The sequence below is a fragment of the Phyllostomus hastatus genome, unplaced genomic scaffold, assembly GCF_019186645.2.
Source record: "Phyllostomus hastatus isolate PE091 unplaced genomic scaffold, TTU_PhHast_1.1 phas_contig_58, whole genome shotgun sequence".
NCBI classification, from domain to species: Eukaryota; Metazoa; Chordata; class Mammalia; order Chiroptera; family Phyllostomidae; genus Phyllostomus; species Phyllostomus hastatus.
Genome location: NW_025333916.1, coordinates 55,261,780 through 55,281,971, shown reverse-complemented (window position 1 = coordinate 55,281,971; position 20,192 = coordinate 55,261,780). Strand labels below are relative to the sequence as shown.

The 20,192-nt window shown below is 44.1% G+C and overlaps 1 protein-coding gene across 1 annotated transcript in view; it reads right to left on the bottom strand.

The window, feature by feature from the left end:
* Positions 1–20,192, bottom strand: part of SPEF2 (sperm flagellar 2) — a 138,573-nt gene that overhangs the window by 100,045 nt on the left and 18,336 nt on the right. Inside the window, exons 5-9 of the mRNA XM_045847804.1 lie at positions 19,976–20,040; positions 15,846–16,032; positions 12,225–12,413; positions 6,791–6,978; positions 3,752–3,920 (exon numbers count right to left, since the gene is read on the bottom strand). Of these exons, the coding sequence (XP_045703760.1) occupies positions 3,752–3,920; positions 6,791–6,978; positions 12,225–12,413; positions 15,846–16,032; positions 19,976–20,040 (798 nt within the window). The remainder of the gene's footprint in view (positions 1–3,751; positions 3,921–6,790; positions 6,979–12,224; positions 12,414–15,845; positions 16,033–19,975; positions 20,041–20,192) is intronic.

The following is a 20,192-nucleotide window of genomic DNA, read 5'->3' as shown; positions in this document are numbered from 1 at the left end:
TGAGCACAGAGTGAGAAGTGGCCGTATGCAAGTCTACAGGGGAGTCCTCCTCACCAGGAAAATGAATCTGCTGGCATCCCAGTCTTGGACCTCCCAGAAGTGTGAGAAATAAATTCCCACCTATAGCCACCCTGTCTACAATATTTTCTTATGGCAGCCTGAGATGACTAAGGCAATAAATACTTTTAAATAAAAAATTTTTAAAAAATAGTCCATTCACATTTTCTTAACACCTACTATTGAAATCTCTCACTGTGCTCGTGTTTGTTTTCTAGTGATGTCACTTGAGTGACACAGGCTTCACACTGATATTCTGCCTATAAAAATCTTGACTCAATAATAACCTATGAAGACTGGGTCATTCACTGGGATGCCAGGGAGCAAGGCGAGAGCTAAGCTGGAGTGGCCACTCTCAGAAGCTGACAGTGACCAGAGGGGAGGGGTGAGGCGGACAACGGGGGAAAGAAGGGCAAGGGTCAAGCCAAGGGGCATGTATAAAGGACCAGCGGACAAAGACATCGGGGGGAGGGGATTGAATGTGGAAGCTGGGGGGTGGGCAGGGCAGGGGAAAGTAATGGGGGAAAATGGGGATAACTGTAATTGAATGACAATAAACAATTTTTTAAAAAGAAGTTGAGTCTGAAGCCACTGGGTCAACAACAAAGGCTGGAGTTGAGAATAGGAGCAAGATGGTGTCTGGGGGCTCTGAGTCAAATGAATCGGATGAGATGTCTACAGGAAAACAGCCTCACGGTCTGTTCAGTCCTGCACCCCTATTCTCTAGTGGAAAAGGACCTGACAACATGTCATTGCGTAAACAAGTCTGGGGGTGGCTGTGCATACACCGCTATAATGACAGGAGCACGAAAGCTGAACCACAAAATACACAAATGCACCTTAAAGTCCAGTTAGTGGGACATCAAAAACCTACAGCGCTACTGATAGAATTGCACATTCTAACACACACTCCAGGGCTAACCCAACGAATGCAGCAAGCTCGCGTGATCATAAACTTAAACAGCAGTTTTTCATTAAAAACAAAAATAACAATGAAAGGCCTTGGCCCACCGAAAACAACATGGCTGATGTGCCCTACACAGAACACCCTTCTTCCAAATCTTGGGGATTCCAACGAAAACTCGTTTGTGGGCATACGCAGTAGGGCTCTGCAAGTGGCCCAGTGTGTTGTGGCTGAGACTTCCTGAGACGGACTTGCCTTTGGGGGACCTGGGGGTCTACCAGGAGGAGGACCCCTGGCTGCTATGAGAGGGCTGTGCTGCCAGTGGGCCGAGAAGCGGGGCTCCTGGCTGAGCCCGCTGCCCAGGATCCCCTACGTTTTCAGGGCTCTTCCCTACTGGATTAAGTAACTCATTGCTATCCTTCCGCAGGTTCCTCAGGACCCCAGGGGACCCGCCTGTTCCGTGATGCTGTTCCAGCCTCCTTCCTGGAAGGGACAAAGGAATGGCCATTCCTGGACTGGAGCTCTCTCATGCAGCCATTCTACAGAGTGTGATGAGTTAGGAAATAATGTTAAGAAACAAGAGACCAATTTTTGCAGCTACCTATGATGTGTCCATGAGCAAAATTTCTGGGTGTAACAGTTAAAATATTTCAGCATGATAGTTTACTCTATCAGAGCTTTAAAGGCGTGGGCTCAGAACCAAGAGGTATTCGATCTTTAAGGGTGGTATTTATGGGCATCGCTAAGGTATGCTAAGAATGTAAACCCGTTGAACAGTAATTTCTAAATTTGGCATTGACTCGAGGATTAAAAAGCCTGAGCAAATCTAGCAGTGATAAATACAGACAACTGTTTCCTTCAGCTAAAGCAGGACGTACCGTCCCTCTGTGTCTTAGTGAAAGGCTATTTCAGCCAAATAATATATTTTATAAGTTAAAACATTTAATTTTTACTTGTATGCAGGAACATCTAACAAGATTCTGAAGAGACCAAGAAGCCCTAACTAACAATAGGGAATGGTTAGTAGGACAGTTTGCAGTATGTCTATCCTAACGCCTGCATACGGTACATTTTCCATCATGCAGGCAAAAGGACTGGAGCATATAAACACAAATCAGAGATCCTAAAGTAATGTGCATTTCCAGAAAAACAGGAAAGGCTATGAACAAGATAAACTGCGCTGCCCGCCGCTCACACACTCCTAACAAAAGTTTACGATTTCCTGCAGAAGAAACATACCGGCTGCTTCAGGATGTGGGTAAGACAAGCCTGTTCCTGTGGTAACAATTTCCCAAACAAGAAAAAAAGCTAAAAAGACAAATCTTTGCTAAACTGCAGACTTACCAGGTCTCCTGATTTATGAGAACAAGAATAAAGTAAATTGAGCTTGTTTAAGAAATAAGTTAGAAATCAATATTCCATGAATCAGCAAACCCTGTCAGATGAAATGACAGTTTGCAACAGGAGGAAATACCTTTCCATAGCCTGATATTATGAAAGCATTTTATGCTGTAGGATTATACTTCGGGCTGACGCACTGCCTCTAGTACATTCTACAGCCAAACTAAGTAAATATGCACACATATCCCATAAGATTCTACTCAACTCTTAATAAACCATAGCTCGATAATACTTCTTTTAGTAATACAGATATACATTCATCCAATTAAAATATGGTGTATATTTGGTTTCTCATAATCTTGTTTCCTTTCCTTGTCTTTTTTCATCAGTTTATCCTGTTTCAAAATTTACATATGGTGCTGTTTTTCACCTTGCCCTGTTCGTTGTCACTCATTTACTTTATTGACCCATATTTACTGAGTGCTCACTGAGTATGCAACAAATGACTGGGTCGGATCGCTCTTCTCATGTTGCACTGCTGCCCTGCAGGAACCCACTCAATATTTCTAGCAATAAAAAGCCTCACTCTTCCTTGCACTGAAGAATGAATCTACCCAATCTGCCCATTCTTCAATGGGTGGACTCTACCCACATCTTCCATCCCACACCTACTAATTTCACGTTCTCCCTCCTAAAGGCGAGATGAAGCGGGGTGGGGAGAGTAGGGTGGTGCGGAGAGAAGTTGATAGGTGTTATTTGCGTCTAACATGCAGTGCAATTGGCTAAGTGTTCAATCCATATTACCTTAAGTTTCACCACCACAGAATAAAGTAGGCATATCATTATTGCCAATTCATACACTGGGGAAGGGAGTTTCAGCACTTAAGAGCCTGGCCACCTACAGTCTCATGGCCAGCATATGACAGTGATGGCCATTGGTCGGTCGACCCCAAAGGCCTTTCAGCAGCTCACAGCCCAACTGACATGCAATACATTTTTAAAAAGTCTTTGAATAAAACTATGTTTGAATCAATGCTACTCACAAAGCTCAGACTTTCTCTTTCATTTGCCTCCAAGAATATAGTATTTAGATAAAATTTTAAAGACTTTTAACAAGCATTTTTGAAGCAAAGGTAGACAGCTCATAGAAAGAAAAATACTGATGGATAAAATTTGTTTATAAAATTCCAAATCTATCTGCCTAGGCAATGTATTATATATATATATTTTAACCGGAACAATCTTAATACTACTGGGAATGAAAGACAATAGATTATAAATAGTTAGGCATTTAAAATTAGTACTATAATACAAATTAAACCAAGGGAAAAATGCAAACATAAAATGCCCATTTTTATTAATAGGAATAAAATAGTAACACAAAATAATGTTAAGGAAACACCATTTATTATATTGCATTCCCCCTAATTATTTCCCCTTAGTTTGTACCTTATATTCTCCATAATCACTATTATCTAGCAAGTCCCTTTTCTCTAGTTCTACAAGTTGTTCTGCAGAGGGCTTAGCTGGTAGATCCTTAATACAGGCTTGCTCATAAATGGGCTTTCCATGAAAAAACAGTTCCTTCCAATCATGCATCAGCTTATATGGAATCAGGCTGCAGCAAAAAAAAAAAAAAAAGGAAGAGATGAATCAATGGTTAGTCCAATATACACCTTAAACCTTAGTCTGTTATCATATTCATTCCCAAGGTCTGCTGTTTGAGACCAGGAATCCAACTTACTATTATATTCTTAATGGCTAACAAAATGTCTGGGACTTGGTAGGTTTGAACCAATGAATGTTTCTTAAAGCCACTGGTTCTTCAAGCTTTCTAATTGACTGTGAACTCACAGAACAATATATTAAAAAACAATTATCACTACCACAACACTTCGATTTTAGATTCTCTGTTGTCTTATTAAATGGCTTCGCATCATTAGGAAGACGTTTAAATGCTCCAGTAATAGTGTTTTCCTCTGCAAAACTATCAAGGAATACTTTCCAAAGCTCCTTTAAGATACCAGTTGGTTGACATATTTTCATATAATTTGTAACACGAAAATCTAAATCTAATGTATGGATTATCATTAAATAAGTATCATTATCATTATCATTGTCTCATTATCACTGAACATTGGGTAACCCTTACAATTATTTGCGGTAATTATTTCCATTTAACTCTGATGAATGGCGTGGAGGAGGTGGTCAGACAGAGTAATGGGAAAACAGTTCCAGGAAAAACGAAGTGTGCAAAGGAAAGAAAGAGATCGGCATGATTCAGACACAGTTCTCTAAAAATAGTTGGACTAGAGCTTGACATTGCAACTTAACAAGTCTGATTTCATTCTGAGACATGCGACACCATGGCCGAACCTGGAAGACATTATGCTAACTGAAATAAGCCAGACTCAGAAGGACAAATGTTCCATGTTTCCACTTACATCAGGTACCTCAAACAGTCTGTTTCGTAGCCACAGAAAGAATGGCGGTCCCAGGGCTGGGGAAGGAGGGAGCCGGGAGTCAGAGCGTGACTGCTGCGGAGTTGCGGTGTGGAGGGCGCAAAGCTCTGGCGCTGGGGGTTGGCGAGGGTGCGAATCACTTAGCGCCACTGAACGGCACACTTCACAGTGTCAAAATGATAACTTTTATGTTTTACCACAATCAAAAGCATTATTCAAATTAAAAGTACAATTTAGAATATAATCCCATTGTGTTTTCCATTACTAAAATATTACTAGTTGCTAAAGATAAGTTTATGGAGATATGGAAAATCTAGACAGTAATAAGCTCTGGCACAGAAACAACGTTGGAGTTTTGAAAGGGACAGTGATTGGCATCTGTGGTGAAGAACATAGTTGTTTACTTCTATGTTGCCCAAACTTGATCCTGCAGTTGCTGAATCAACTGCCTATTATCTGAATATTAATAACTTTGTTAAGGAGCAGTCTTAACAAAAGTTCATGTAAATAGCCTCATACCAAAATATACCTGGTGCTTTAAATACATACATACTGATAATGTCTTGCTTAGTGTGGGACCCAGAGAAAGTAAAATGAGTTTATCTTGACTGTTAGTAATGAAAACTGATACAATCTTAACATATAGGGGTGGACAAAAGTAGACTTACAGTCGTGATACAAAAAACTAATACAATGGTTAATAAATACAAGAACAAATTCTGTGTTTTACGGACAACTGTAAACCTGCTTTGCCCACCCTTGTATGTGCGTAGCTATCGTATGCAGTTGCAATGAAAAGACATTTACATTTTCCAAGTAAAGCCTCCTTGAACGTTCTCTGATATCAATACTTCTAAAACTTTTTAAAAAATTTAATTAAAATAAAGTGGTTTTAGAGAGACAATATGTTCTCTGTATTGATTTCCATGAAGCTGGATTTATAGAGTAGTAAGAGGTAGTCCAGTGTATGCCTCTCTGAAATATTAAAATCAAAGTAACACGTGGGACGTTCTGCACTTACTAATACGGTGTGCTCTGTAACTTGGTTTCCAAGTCACTTATTTGAAATAGAAACAATACCTATGTGTTTCCCTTTCTGCTTTGGCCCCCAGAAAACTCAGATAAGATTTGTAACTCTGTTGCAGTAACTGGCAAATCTACTGCTGCCTGTTTAACTGTGTTTCAGTTTATTCCCTGCTCTTAACTTTCTACTTTAATTTAAATTTTCCTATGTTCTTTTTTTTCTTTTGTTACCACTCTCTCACCCCAGCCATCCCCACCTCCCTCCCCTGCTTCCACTCCCCCTTGGTTTTGTCCATGTGCCCCCCATGGTTGTTCCTGAAAACCCTTCCCCCCTTCTCCGCCATTATGCCCTCTCACCTCCCCTCTGGTTACTGTCAGATTGCTCCTAATTTCAATGCCTCTGGTTATATTTTGCTTGCTTGTTTGTTTTGTTGATTAGGTTCCTCTTAAAGGTGAGATCATATGGTGTCCCTCACTGCCTGGCTTATTTCTCTTAGCATAATGCTCTCCAGTTCCATCCATGCTGTTGCAAAGGGTAGGAGCTCCTTCTTTCTTTCTGCTGCATAGTATTCCATTGCGTGAATGTACCACAGTTTTTTGATCCATTAATTTACTGATATGCACTATTTTGGCATGTTCTTAATATTTTTTGTTTTGTTGACTATTTCCTTTTAAATAGCATTAATTATTAGGAAAACATTCTTTAAACAATTCCAGTTTTCTAGAAAGTTCCAAGTGTTTCAAATAAGTTATCATAGTTGTCTTAGTAAATTATAGAGAATTTAGACACAAAATTTGAGTGTAAAAGATCTAAATTTGTGTTCAATAAAGCTGGTGAGTGGCTGAATTAAGTCAGTGTCAGGGTACTCGGGACCCCATTCTCAGTTCTTCTTTTCAATGAAGCATGATACTGTCTTTTAACAACCTGATGCCTACTTCACAGTCTTATCCTTTCTCCTTCTCTGTGGAGTCTGCTGTGTTAAAGGTAAAAAGCAATACTTACTTATCTGTCAATATTCGATAGTCCGCCACTTTTGTGGACAAATCAAGTATCTGATCCAAAATCGAGGCACATATTATGTAATGCTTTTGGTACCGAGCTTCAGCCCTCTCCACAGCAATCTGTTCGTGGATTTCCCTCTGTCTGGCGGCTTGCTCTTCAAAGTCAATCTTGGCTTGCTTTGCTAAAGCCTAAGATGGCAAAGACACTTTTATTTTTATTTTTTTTAAACAAGCTTTTTAAAAAATTATTTTATTTTATTTTTTAAGATTTAATTTATTTATTTTTAGAGAGGAAAGGGAGGTAGAAAGAGAGAGAGAGAGAAACATCAATGTGCGGTTGCTGGGGGTCATAGCCTGCAACCCAGGCATGTGCCCTGACTGGGAATCGAACCTGCGATACTTTGGTTCGAAGCCCATGCTCAATCCACTGAGCTATGCCAGCCAGGGCCTCAAAAACATTTTTAAATTACCATGATAATTCAAACAAAAAATATCTTCACCTTAATAACAAAAAAACCCTCTAAATAGCACAAACCACCTTTCATTTCACACCAGGAAAAATAAATAAATCTGTGACAGAGCCTATTTTCCCTAACACATTAAGTAGTGAGCATGATAGGAAAGACAATATTGGAAATATTCTCCTGAAAGCTTATCAGGAAAACACTGTATAGAGAAAAACAGTCTAACAGGGAAGGCCCAGTGTGGATTAATAATAAAGTGAATCTTAAGTGTTTTAAAAGAAGTCTTGATTTCACAGGTTTTTTTAAAACTCTTAGTCTTTTTTTATAAAGATTTTTTTAAGATTTTATTTATTTATTTTTAGAGAGGGAAAGGAGAGAGAAAGAGAGAGAGAAACATCCATGTGCGGTTGCTGGGGGCCGTGGCCTGCAACCCAGGCATATGCCCTGACTGGGAATCGAACTTGCGATGCTTTGGTTAGCAGCCCGCACTCAATGCACTGACCTACGCCAGCCAGGGCTCTGATTTCACAGGTTATAAACAGAGTTGGGGATCACAGAGAAACAGACAAGTCTGCGCCAGACCCCAAGCACATCTGGCCTCTTTGCACGCATCCAGCGATCAGCAGTCTGACACACCTGCTCTGCCCCACGCTCTTCACTGGGAGAGTTCTAGAACACTGATTGATCCTTAGAAAATATTTTGGAAATCCCCTAATTGTACTGACCTGAAAATATCGACCACTTGCCAACAGATGTTAAATGTTCTCAGTCGACAAGAAAACTTTCTGCTGTTACAGCCTTAATAAATTTAAAAAATCCATGCATAGAGACATCTGTTTCTGCAGAAAGTAATAAAATACTTAAGCAGTTGACATTGCCCTCTGCTTGGTTTGCACCATTATTTTGTTTGGAAAACCCTTTCTTCACAGAGGCATGAAGGTCAAGCTCAGTGTGACCAAATGCCGCTTTGCGCACATCTATCTGTACCTGCTCTTTGAGAAATCCTATCCTGTACTGACTGACATGCTCCAGAAACAAGACTAGCGTCCTGGAACTGAACGCAGTGAGGGTGAAGTGGAGGTGAACCTGGGCCTTGATGGAGCTGTGACAGGACCCGAGCCCCACCACCCCCACCTTCGTTGTGTACAGAAGTCACGCACGAGCTGTGAGAGCCTGCACGGACCAGAGCCTCCCTGTGCCTCCATCTCCTCAGTGCAAAGCAGGGATATTAACAGGACTTGCCATAAGCGGAAAAACCCAGCAAACCATCTTGTCACGGCAAATACTCCTTATCGTCACCCTGTTCACAAATGACTAAATGCATGACAATAATCTGATATCGTCCATTGCACCAAACGGAAGCCTCATTAGTTTTGTCATTGTAGTTTTGTTTTTGCAGTTTTGTTTGTTTGTTTCATTGTTGGTGGGAAAGGGGTGGGGCTGGGGGGCCTCTGGGGTCCATCCTGGATGCTTGGCAGGCTGAGGAATTACCCCGGAGTTTGTCGTCGTTGTGTTTGTTTCGCAGGCCCGGTTTCACAAGAAAGCACCTGATGTAAGTACAAAGCTTTATGGCGTGCTCCAGGACGTGTGAAGAGCTCAGGAAAGTTGAGCCTGATAGAGTAGACGTAGTTAGAAGAGAATTTATGGAGAAAGTGACAGTGAAAATGGGTCAGGAGCTGGGTTGACTACAGAGTGCCGGTCAAGGACACGGAAACACTTAGGGTATGATAGAAGCAAAACCTTGACGGGAGCCGTGTGATGTCCCCAGCAGGAATGGAGCAGCTCCCCCCCCCCCCCACTGCTCCCGTCATTCCCCTCCCTCCCTCCCTCCTCTCTCAGGTCTTTCTTCCTTCTCTCTAGCTGTCCAGTCTTCCACCTCTATCCACCCCACCACCACCCCAACCCTGGGCAAAACCCACCATAATTTTCTGTCCCATCGCAGCAAAGTGGGTTGCAGCCAAAAATAAGGAAGAAGGAGAGGGAAAAGGAAGGCTGCGGGGGAGCAGTGACCTCAGGGTCCGGAGTCGGGCTGGGGAACCTGCCAGGCCTGCTGGCTCCCACCGCACCGCCTTCTAGGTGGTGGCCATGCGACTTGGAGCTCTCTAAGCTTCGTTTTCCTTGTGTGGAAGATGGAGATAAAAGAGCGCCCAGTTGAAATGGCCACTGTGAGTGCTACATATGCATGTAACGAACACAGCTCAATACTTGACTCCAGTGCTCAAAAAATGTTAATTATTAATGTGTTTAATCATTGTTAAAACAAATGTAGGCATAGGAATTTGCATTCAGAAACTGTCTTAAGAAGTGCCCAACTGTCTCAAACAGATCACCAGTTGTAATCCAAAACAAACAGACAAAACTCCTAAATCATGGTGAAACATGCCAGTTCTCTCTCTCCCTCAACGTGCCAGGCATCTGCCTAGCCCTGGGGAAACACTATTAAGCAGAAGCCAGCGGTCCCTGTCCTCACGGGGCTTTCATCCAGTGGGAGACACAGTCAAGGTCACACAAATGTAGGGGGAGAGTGAGGGGCGGGAGGGTGTACAGCAGGGCCTTGTATAACCGGGAGCTCAGGGGCATGAGTATTGACCGGGGAAAGGCAGAAGGAGCAGCTTATTCAAGGACCTGAGAGCAGACCAGTGTGGTCTGAGTCCAGGGGATGGAATGGCCAGGTCAGGGGCAGGGGTCCAGCGGGAAGGAATCCAGGGACAGGCCTTCTGCAGTGTGGGGGCAGTGGTCCGACCTGAGAATCCGCAGGTCCCGCTGGCCGCAGAGCGGAGAAGGGTTTGGAGGGGTGAGGCAGGGCAGGCCCCCTGAGGAAGTTCTCTCTGATCTTCCCCTTTCTTTATCTCTAACAAATAATCAGAGCTCCTTTTAACTCCTGCATCAGAGAATTTCTGCAGGATGAGAAGGTGAAACTGTTGGAGGCTCCTCCTCGCCTGAAAAGTCTAAATCCAAAGGCAGATGAATCCAGGTTACTCAAAGGGACAGGCTAGCGGGAAAGCTTTGAGGAAACAAGGAGAAAGGGGAAGAGGTGTGGACCCCACTCCCCGGCAGCTAGCTCCTGGGGAGCCGCGAAGCCTCACAGGGGAACAGCCACCCCAAAGGCACGTGCTTCCCCGGGTGACACTGTGACGGCTGGGGCAGATGAAGACTCGATGGCAACAGACTGGGCTTGTGCCCGGTGACCGGCGTGTCTCCCCGATGACGTGGCCCTGTGACCTGGCCACTGCACATTTCTGCGGGCACACGTGAGCTGCTGGAGTTCAGCTGAGGTTGGTTAACAGGCATAAACAACGTAATGTTCTTACCCACCCCAACTGTGGTAGCCGATTCATATCATAGCCACTAAAAATAGACGAAGGAGAACATTGCAGCAGGAGTAGGTTGGGGGCAGGGACAGACATGGAGAGAAATGGACCGACTGAAGAGATAAATACTTAGTACATGCAATCTATAGGACTCAGTGAGGCTGGGGATGCAGGCGTCAGGATTAAACAGGCCCGAAGTGGGCCCTGAGGTTTTAGACTTGCGCACGAGAATAAATGGCAATGCCATTTGTTGAGATACGGGAACTCGAAAGGGTCCAGTTTAGCGATAGGGGTCACAAATGTGGCTCTAACATGCTGAATTTGAGGTGCGTCTGAGATGTCATACAGACGCGCACACCAGAGGGCAGGGACGCAGATGCGCGTGAGTCGGATGTCTGGTGCAGGAGCTGCACCCCCACGGTTGTGAGAGAGATCGTCTGAGCAGACCCCGGAGGAGAGAAAGCGGCGGCGCAGGACTGAGCTTCAAAGACTCCGACAGTAAATGTTTTGCTATTCCGGGGGACACGCCCATAACGGAAGTCCGGGAGGTGAGCGGCCAAACAAACTAGAGGAGAATGAGGAGCGTGTTCCCCACAGCAGGGCTGGACAGGAGGGGCCACGTGATCGGAGGTCAGTTCTATTTATATTGATATCATGAAATAATAGTAACATTTTGCGAACATCATTAACAATCTTTAAAGTGTTTAATAAATGTAAAGGTACTCCTAGGATTCTCCCACTGTGAATAACAACAAACCTACAAGGATAATAACAATTAAATCATTTAAAAAAATGTCCTTCACAAAAGTGAAGTGGTAGACAGATAAATGCTGTAGGGACTAAAATACATTTTGTTTACTTAGTGAATGATAATGAGAAGTAAAGTGACAGTGTTCCCTTGACAAATTCAACGTCCTATCCTTGCACCAGCCACTGGTGATGGGGAGGTGACATGTGCAGACTGTGGAATCTGCCATCTCAAAGGGCGGGGTGCCAGAGAGGCAGGGCCCTCAGCTTCAGAAGAAGGTAACCCCATGAGGGGGAGGCCTGGACTTTTCCCCTGTGCCTCGGCACCTCCCAGGCCCCGTCTCTGAGGCTGAGGCAGGCCTGGCGTCCCCGCCCTCTGCAGCAGGTTCGAGCCCAGTTAAAGACGGGCACCGCTTCTCCTCACGGCGAGGCCCGTCCTGCTATAAACGCCTTGCTACCCTGCACCTGGGTCACTGGGCTTGGGAAGCAATGGGTAGATCCTTTGACTCGACACTTAGATTTAGCTAAATGCATCATTTCCAAAGTAAGCAAGGGGTGCTCCATCCATTCAACTTGACTCTCGTCTAAAGGAGAGGAATGAAACAATTATCCAGATAATTCAGCTCCCGAAGAAGACACCTGAGATCAGCGCTCACGCAGACGTCAGGACTGGCGGTGCGCGTTTCACAGCTGCAGCACCAGCATTCACGGGAAAGAACGCCGCTTATGGTAGGTGCTACGGGGCTGTCCGCGCAGTCACTCAAACACGAGGGTGGGGACAGACTCTAGAGCCCACAGGAAAAAGAACTCCCGTTCAGTGACTGGCGACATACACCTACAACTTTGCTTGCCTTGACTTGGCAGAAAGAGTCAGAAGTAACCTCAGAAAGGTTTTTAAGGAAGGTACGTTTACCGCTTCTCGATCAAGAGCATCCTGGAACTCTTTCAGTCGTCTTTCCTCATACTGCTTTTCTCGGAAAATTCTGTTCTGCCATAAAACTTCCTTCTCGTGCCGCACGTGCATGAGCTGCACGGCGATCCTGCGCTCCTGCTGGGACTGCCGCATGAGCCGGTTGATCAGCTGCTCCTCCCGGTACGCCTCCTGCAAACACCAGCGGGGCAGACGGTTACTGTGCGGGCCTGCCCGGTTGCCCGGTGGGCTGAGACGCCCACCCGTGAGTGGTGTGTAAAAGGCACAGACGTCGTCTGCATCAGTTCCTAACGTTTGACTCAAATTGGAACGTGGCCAAAATCGAGTCGAAAAAATAAAAAATTTCCAACAAAGGCTGTATCCTTTTGACATCCAGGAGAGGCATTAGGGTTTTGCAACCTTCAGTTATTTTAAATGGATTATTACCTCCTTTAAAATTTGATGAAAGTGAATTATCAAAAAGTAAATCAGGCGATTGTTTCCAGGGTTTTATAAACCAGGGACAAAATTCTCATTTTGAGTATGTTTAGGGAAATGTGGAATTGTGCCTCAAGTCCTCTCAGCGCACACGCTGGTGTAAAAGCACACGCAGACGCGGTCTGGCTGCAGGGGGCAGGTCCCATCAGTTCCCAGCGGGGTCATTTCAATACCGGTGTGAGGAAAAGCAGAAATCTGACAGAATGGGCAGACGGGAGGAGAGGCAAAGGAGAAGTCACCTTCTGCTTCTGTGTGACAAGTTTAATGGCTGTGGTCTGAAAGGGAAAGGAGTTGCCTTCTCCCGGCTCCCTGTAAGAGAGTTCAAGGGCAAGCAGCAAGTGAACAGGGGGAAATGCGTTGACCTGGGACCCCAGGGCCCTGGCCTGTGCAGCCGCAGGGCTCCCCTTGACTGGCTGTGTGTCCCTGGGCAAGGGCCTCTTTCACTCGGGGCGAATGAGGGGTTCGGGAGGGAGGTGAGCGCCAGAGCCCCTTGAACCTCTCTCAGTCGTCTAAACAGAGACATCCTGTGGAGGGAGGAGGTAATTAAAGTTCTCAAGGGGGAGAATTTAGGAGAATACCCAAGAATTGGAGCTGTCCATTTAACACTCAAAGGTCCAATGGTGTAAGAAGAAAATCTGACACCCCCAGTGACTATGAGCCTGTGGGAGGAGCGCTGTGTGTGTTTTCAGAATCGAGATACAAATGACAACACACTCTGTGCTAAATGTCAAAACTCGAACCTGGGAATTATATAAACATGTAGGTTAAGTGCAAGTTCAATGGAAAGTAAATACGAAATTTTTTTTTCTGTTGAGTAAATGTATCCGATGAAAAAATAAAATCGTGAACCACTTTGAAAGATAGGTCTCCTCCAGTTACAGAGTTCCAGCAGCTTTAATGTTAACCATTTGTTTCCTTTTGCCACCCAATGGCGCCAGTGAGCCTGACTGTAACAATGGCCCCCAGTTCTTCAGTTTTCTCCACGCATTGCTTTGCAATGTTACCCTGCAGATAGTCCCATCAAAACGTAAAATCTATTTCTCCATTCCTTACATATGGGGTTTGCGGTGACCACTGACTTAAACTGATCAATGGGACAGTTGTGTGTGTGTGTGTGTGTGTGTGTGTGTGTATAACAAAAACCTTGGCGTCTGCCTTTCCTGTGACCCCCGCCACTGCCAACACATTTCCTGGTCTGTCTGGAAATAGACCTGCCGTACGGAGAGGTGCCGGTCTCCCCAGCTGGCCCTGGTGAAGTCAGCCAGCCCCTGCCAACCCGCCAGCTGCGCAAAGGCGTCTGCGAGAGACCACCGACCCCAGCAAGAGGACAGCGCAGCTGGGCCAGCCCAAACTGAGTGGCGTGGTTTGGGATTCAGAAGGCACAGTCACAACCGTAGTTTTTAAAAAATAGCCCAGATTTATTATACTTGCTAATGGGACCTGAATTTATAAAACTACTAAAAGAAAAATACAGGGGAAAAAACTTCTTAATGTTGGCCTAGGCAATGATTTTTCTTTTTGGGATATGACCCCAAAGTAGAGCAAAAATTTTTGCTCAGCGAAGGAGACAATCAAGAGGGTGCAAACTATTGAGTGAAAGAAAACATTTGCAAATTATGTATTTTGGTTAATATCCAAAATATTCAAGGAACTCAAGCAACTCAACAGCAAAAAGAAAAACGGAATAACCCAATTAAAAACTGGGCAAAGGACCTGAGTAGATATTTCTCAAGAGAAAACAAACGAATGGCTAGCAGGTACATGAAAAGGTGCTCAACGTGCCCTGGCTGGTGTAGCTCAGTGGATTGAGCGATGGCCTGTAAATCAAAGGGTCACAGGTTCGATTCCCAGTCAGGCCACATGCCTGGGTTGCAGGCCAGGTCCCTTGTAGGGGGCATATGACAGGCAACCACACATTGATGTTTCTCTCTCTCTTCCTCCCCTTTCTAAAAAGAAATTTTAAAAAAGGTGCTCAACGTCACCATTCATGAAGGAAATGAAAACCAAAGCCATAGCAAGATATCATCTCAGCCCTGTTAGAATGGCTCTTTTCAAGAAAAAAAAAAGAGATAACTAGTGTTGGCAAGAATGTGGAGAAAAGAAAACTCTTGTAAACTGCTGGAGAGAATATAAATCGGTAAAGCCAATATGGAAAACAGTGTTGTGCTTCCTCAAAATATTTAAAATAAAACTACCACAGGGCTCACAATCCCACTTCGGGTGTATATATCCAAAGGAAATGAAATCAGTATCTCAAGGAGACATCTGCATCCCCATGTTCACTGCCACATTATTCAGTGTCCGTGATATGGAAACAACCTAAGTGTCCGTCAACAGATGAAGGGGGAAAGTGTGGTATAGCTACACAGTGCGATATCATTCAGCCTCAAAAAAGAAGGAAACCCTGATGTTTGTGACAACACAGACGAACCTGGAGGACATTTTGCTAAGTAAAATAAGCTAGACACAGAAAGACAAATACTGCATGATCTCACTTATATATGGAATTTCAAAGAGTTTAACTTGTAAAACTGGATCTTAAGTGTTCTCAGCAAACACAGAAAAAGGTAACTATATGAAATAATAGACATGCTAATTAGTTTGATTATGGCAATCATTTTATAGTTATATATATAAATATATATAAATGCATCATATTATACACCTTCAATAAATACAACTTTTATTTGTCAATTATACCTCAATAAAACTGGGGAAAACATTCCCTTTTACTTCTAAAATTAACAACAGATTGTTTTAGATTCCTTTTTTATCAGTATTTTTTTATTATAGTAAAATATACAAAACATAAAATTTACCATTTCAACCATTTTTTAAGTGCAAATTCAATGGCATTAAGGACACTCACAGTGTTGTACAACCATCAGCAGGTTTTATATTCTTTAGCAAATGTTTTATGTAGTTTTTTTTTGGAGTATACTTGCTATTATGATGTGAGGATGTCCCATTTGCATTTAAGTCAGAGTGGCAGATAATATGTACATAAGATACGTGTATATACATAATGTGTATATACATAATATGTTTATACATAGTGTGTATATATAAGAGGGCATTTTGTAAAATTCCCAACACCATTATTGAATCAGCATCTGAGTATCTTACCTCTTGTGCCTCATGGGCTATTAACTGATCCATCAACAGCCTCCGTCGTCTTTTCTCCCTTTGTTCTCTCGCAAAAGCATCTTCTTCGAGGCGCTTTTGGATTTTTTTAATGTATTCATCATCCGAGTAAGTGTTTAACAAATCGGCAGTCGTCTGGCCTGCTGCATCTAAAGAAGCCTTGGAGGCACTAAGGACAATAGTTTTTATTTTAGATTCAAGAAAGAATGCAATCACAGGCCACTGCTTGTGGCCGAGGGGGAAGAACTCAGGCGGCGGCTCCCTTGCGTGCTCTGCGAATTTGTTAATACAAGTGAGTATTCAAGGGGAGAACATTAGAACTTCAGGGTGATGCTGCTCCTAGCTTGTCAGTGGATGCTGTCGCCTCCCTGCTTTTCTAGACTCTATGTCTGCCAGGTCCTTAGCCTGCAGAGCCTTCCCACTAGGCTCATCACCTCCCTGGACTTTTACTTCTCACGATCTTCTCTCTACCCAGACATTCTGCATTTTTCTCCCTCTTCTTCCTGCTGGCTCTAGGCCTCTAGTTCCCCCTGTTTAAGAGTCAACAGTAGCACCGTCGTGATAACCCGTGTCAGGAAGACATCCCTCCACAAAGGCCGGTCAGGACACATTCCTTTCAAGACGGGTCCATCCACCATCACTCTCTCACCCGTGCACATGCAAGCTGCTCTGTGAACCCCCAACCACTACCGGACCTCGGGGGGCCGCGGCCCAGCTCTTCCTGAAAGTTGACTTGCTCACCACGCCACACTCCAGCACAGGTCTGACCTGGCTTCTCGCCCAAGTCCTGGAGACCCAAGATGAAAAGGCCTATCTCAGGGTTCTCGTCCTACCTCCTGTCCAAAATTAAAGGGTCAGGAAGAGCCCGGTGGTCTCACTGACACAGAACAATCACACTTAATTCGGTGAGACAGCTGGTGGCTTAGAAGAGCTTTTATAAATTCATTCAAAGTTATCATTAGAAGTAACAGGCACACTTTTATGTCTATGAGGATCACATAGTCAATTCTCATCCACATACCTCTTTAAAAAATAATCATGGTAATATATCAGTACAAGATATAATGAGACTTGCCAAGAAATAATGAGTTTTACAATTTGTTTAAAAATATAACAACTTTTTTCAAAAGGCAAGGACAGGCTATTGTTGTGTGTAAGAACCAAATACTCATCAATCCTCATATACAGAGAGAATGCTCTTATGAAAGCATAGTTAGTTCGTGTTTGGTGAGGCCAGAGTCACACGGGTATGGTGCAGATCGCACTACATTGCAGTGCGTTATGTTTCGGTTTGGTGCAGCCAGCTATACTATGAGCTCATAAGCAAAACACCCTGCTTTCCTCTTCTCTGCACTTGTGCCTTGCATGCCTGACAGGCAGTGGATGGCTGTTACATGCTAAGAAGCACTACACGGTGTAGCGGGATTTTTAAAATCACACACTGAAGTTCTGGCTATTTTATCAGCAGGGGCTCCGCCTTCCGTGGCGTTCTGTCACTGGGAGTCGCTGAGCAGAAACCAAGTAGCTGGCAAAGTCTCAGTGATATCAAAGACTCAGTTCGTCCCTATTTATTTATTACAATTTACTACAATTAAGTACTTAAGAAAATGTTGTGGCACAGCTTTTTAAATCATTCATCAAAATTCTTCTTATATTTTTACATAAATGTGCTGTTTAAAAGATCTTTCCCTGGGTTGAGCATGGATTAATATAGCTCTTCCATGCTGTATTGATGTTACCAGTAATACACCTGACGTGTTTACCCTCCGTTACTTATCGGTCAGTCTGTCCACCTGTCCATCCATCCATCTGCTGTCTGATTTTAATAAAGGTCTGAACAAAGCCACGTGATACTTTCTTGAGTGAATATTCATTTTACTAGGTGTGGATGCACTGAGGACAATAATTAGGGTTTCTTTACATCTGTCTGCTTGCCAGGCCTCTTCAGCGTTAACCTGTGCTTACATTTTTGTTAATATAAAAAAAAGCAGTTTCTAGGAAGAGCTAAGGGAAGTGCAGGAACCCAAATGTCCATCTACAGCAGCCAGCAACCCCCGTTACAGAAACAAACAGCAGCTAGCATTTATTCTTTGTCTTTAAAAACAAAGGACTTGTCCCTGTGGGGGGGAAGTAGCCACAGAACGCTTGCGTTGCATTGCATTGCTGTTGCTCGTGTTGAGACGTCATTGCGTTCTTCCACAACAGAAGTAAGATGCACCTGGATGGAGGTGATGCCCCTGAGGAGGTGTCACAGGAGCTGGCTGTACAAGGCACAGCTCCAGAAACTGCTCCTTAGGGTTACCCTATGGGAAATATCTCAACAAGCCCAGGACAGTGTGGCTCTAAAAGCAAAGAATTCAGAATGCACCACAGCCTTTGCTTTCATTGACAGTTTGCTCCAGACCAGTGCTTCCCAGCCTGTTTCAGTTCAGGGCCACCAGAGAAGACGCTCTTTGTGGGGCACACTGGAAGGACTTTCCGTCTCTGAGGAAGCTGGCCACAGGGGAGGGGACAGGTCCAGGGACTGTTGCTGCCCAGGCCCTATCTTGTCCCCTGGGAAGTGAGGGTGTTCCATTCCTGGTCCCCAGCCGGGAATCTCTAGCAAGCTCAAGAGGAGGCTCCTATAGAGAGAGGACTTGTGATAGGCATGGCTGCTTCCCTCCCCTTTCTCTCCAAATGGAGCCCAAATGTCATTCAGAAAAACAACATATCTGGCTGAAAACTGCTTTTCCCAGCCTCCCATTCTGCTAGGTATGGTCAGGTGACATTGAATTTGACCAGTAAGATGTAAGCAGAACTGTTGTGTGGGACTTCTGGGAAGGCTCCTAGAAGGAGTTAGTTAGGGCTGGAGATGGCTGCTCCAACCTCCCTTCCCTCCTGGGGAATGCAGGCCCGCGGCCGGGGCTCCAGCAGCCAGCTCGAGTGGGGGGTGTGCACTGCTCTGCCTGGTGCTACCTCTGGTCGCTACACTGTGTGGAGTCCCAGGAGAGGGGCGGCTGTGGAGCTACAGAGAAGGCCATTCCTCAAAAAGTAACAAATATTTCAGTATTTTAGGACAGTCATTCTGGTGGATAGCATCTGTTTAGCACGTGAGAATGTGTGGCTGGCAGGTGTCTGAGCGCTGGAAGGCAGCCGGGGTTTCACCGGCCAGCGCCAGGCGGGTGCGGTGGGGTTCAGGTGGTGGCTGCCTGGCAGGGCAGGCTGGGACTGGGTTTTCTTCGGGAGTCAAGGGAGGCGCTGAGACACGGGGGTGGGGGGTCAGAACAGGGCACCACGGTCCCTGCGGATGGTGGGAGGAAAGGTACCACGTGTATTCATTTTGCTTCATTTTCCCACCACACCTGCCTTCCTCACCATTTCTTTTTCTAGCTTTGTCTAATGCCTCCTCATTTGACTCTATTTCCTGCTTTCAGAAATGTTGACAGGGAAATGAAGTATATGATTTGTCTTTCTTCTTTAACAAAGATTTATTTCATAGTCTATAAATTGTAAATGAGTAGAGTTTGGTAGTTTCCGTGTAAAAATGAAGAAAACCCAAAACAACAACAAAACTCAAGTTGCTCCTATTAATGTAGTCCCTAATCAATTATTTTCTGTGAAACAATGACCCCTAATAGGACATCTTTATCTTTGGGCAAATTAAGCCCATTAATCAGGCACTTTTTGCAATAGACTCACTGAACTGATTTAGTGACAGCTGATCAGCAAACTAATTCACCAGGTCTGCACTGAATCCCCACACTAAATGCGGGGGTGCAATGTGGGAGAAACCAACTAGAGTCTCACGAAGGTTTCCCTGTGACAAATGTGAGCTCAAAACAACTTTGGCCAGCATGTCAAAGACGTGTGTGAACCTAGAGGAGCGTGCGGGCACAGAAAAATAATTTAACTGTGAACCAGCCTCCCTCTTGAACTTTGTGCAATTGTTAATGAACAATTAATTAGTCTGAACTTTAAGTCATTTATCTTCTTTTATAGACTCTCTTAATGAAGATTCTACAAAGTGAAAAAATCTTTGGAACACACATTCTAGATAAACTGTTTCTGAATATTCAAAACTTACAGTAGAAAAGAATGTAGTTTTGTGATTATTACAATAGTTCATAGCCCACCTGTCTTTTGCCTGGAGATCCTTCTTTAGTAATTCTTCAAACTTCTTGATCTCTTTGGCCACATCCTTAAAACAAAGTTTACTATCAGTTTCCTGCCTCTAAAAATCATTGAAAATCTCCCTTTACCATACTTGTTCAAGTTTATTAGATGACTTGCACTACTAATTCAAGGTAATTGAGATATGAAAAACTGCACTCCAACACAGTTATATAATTC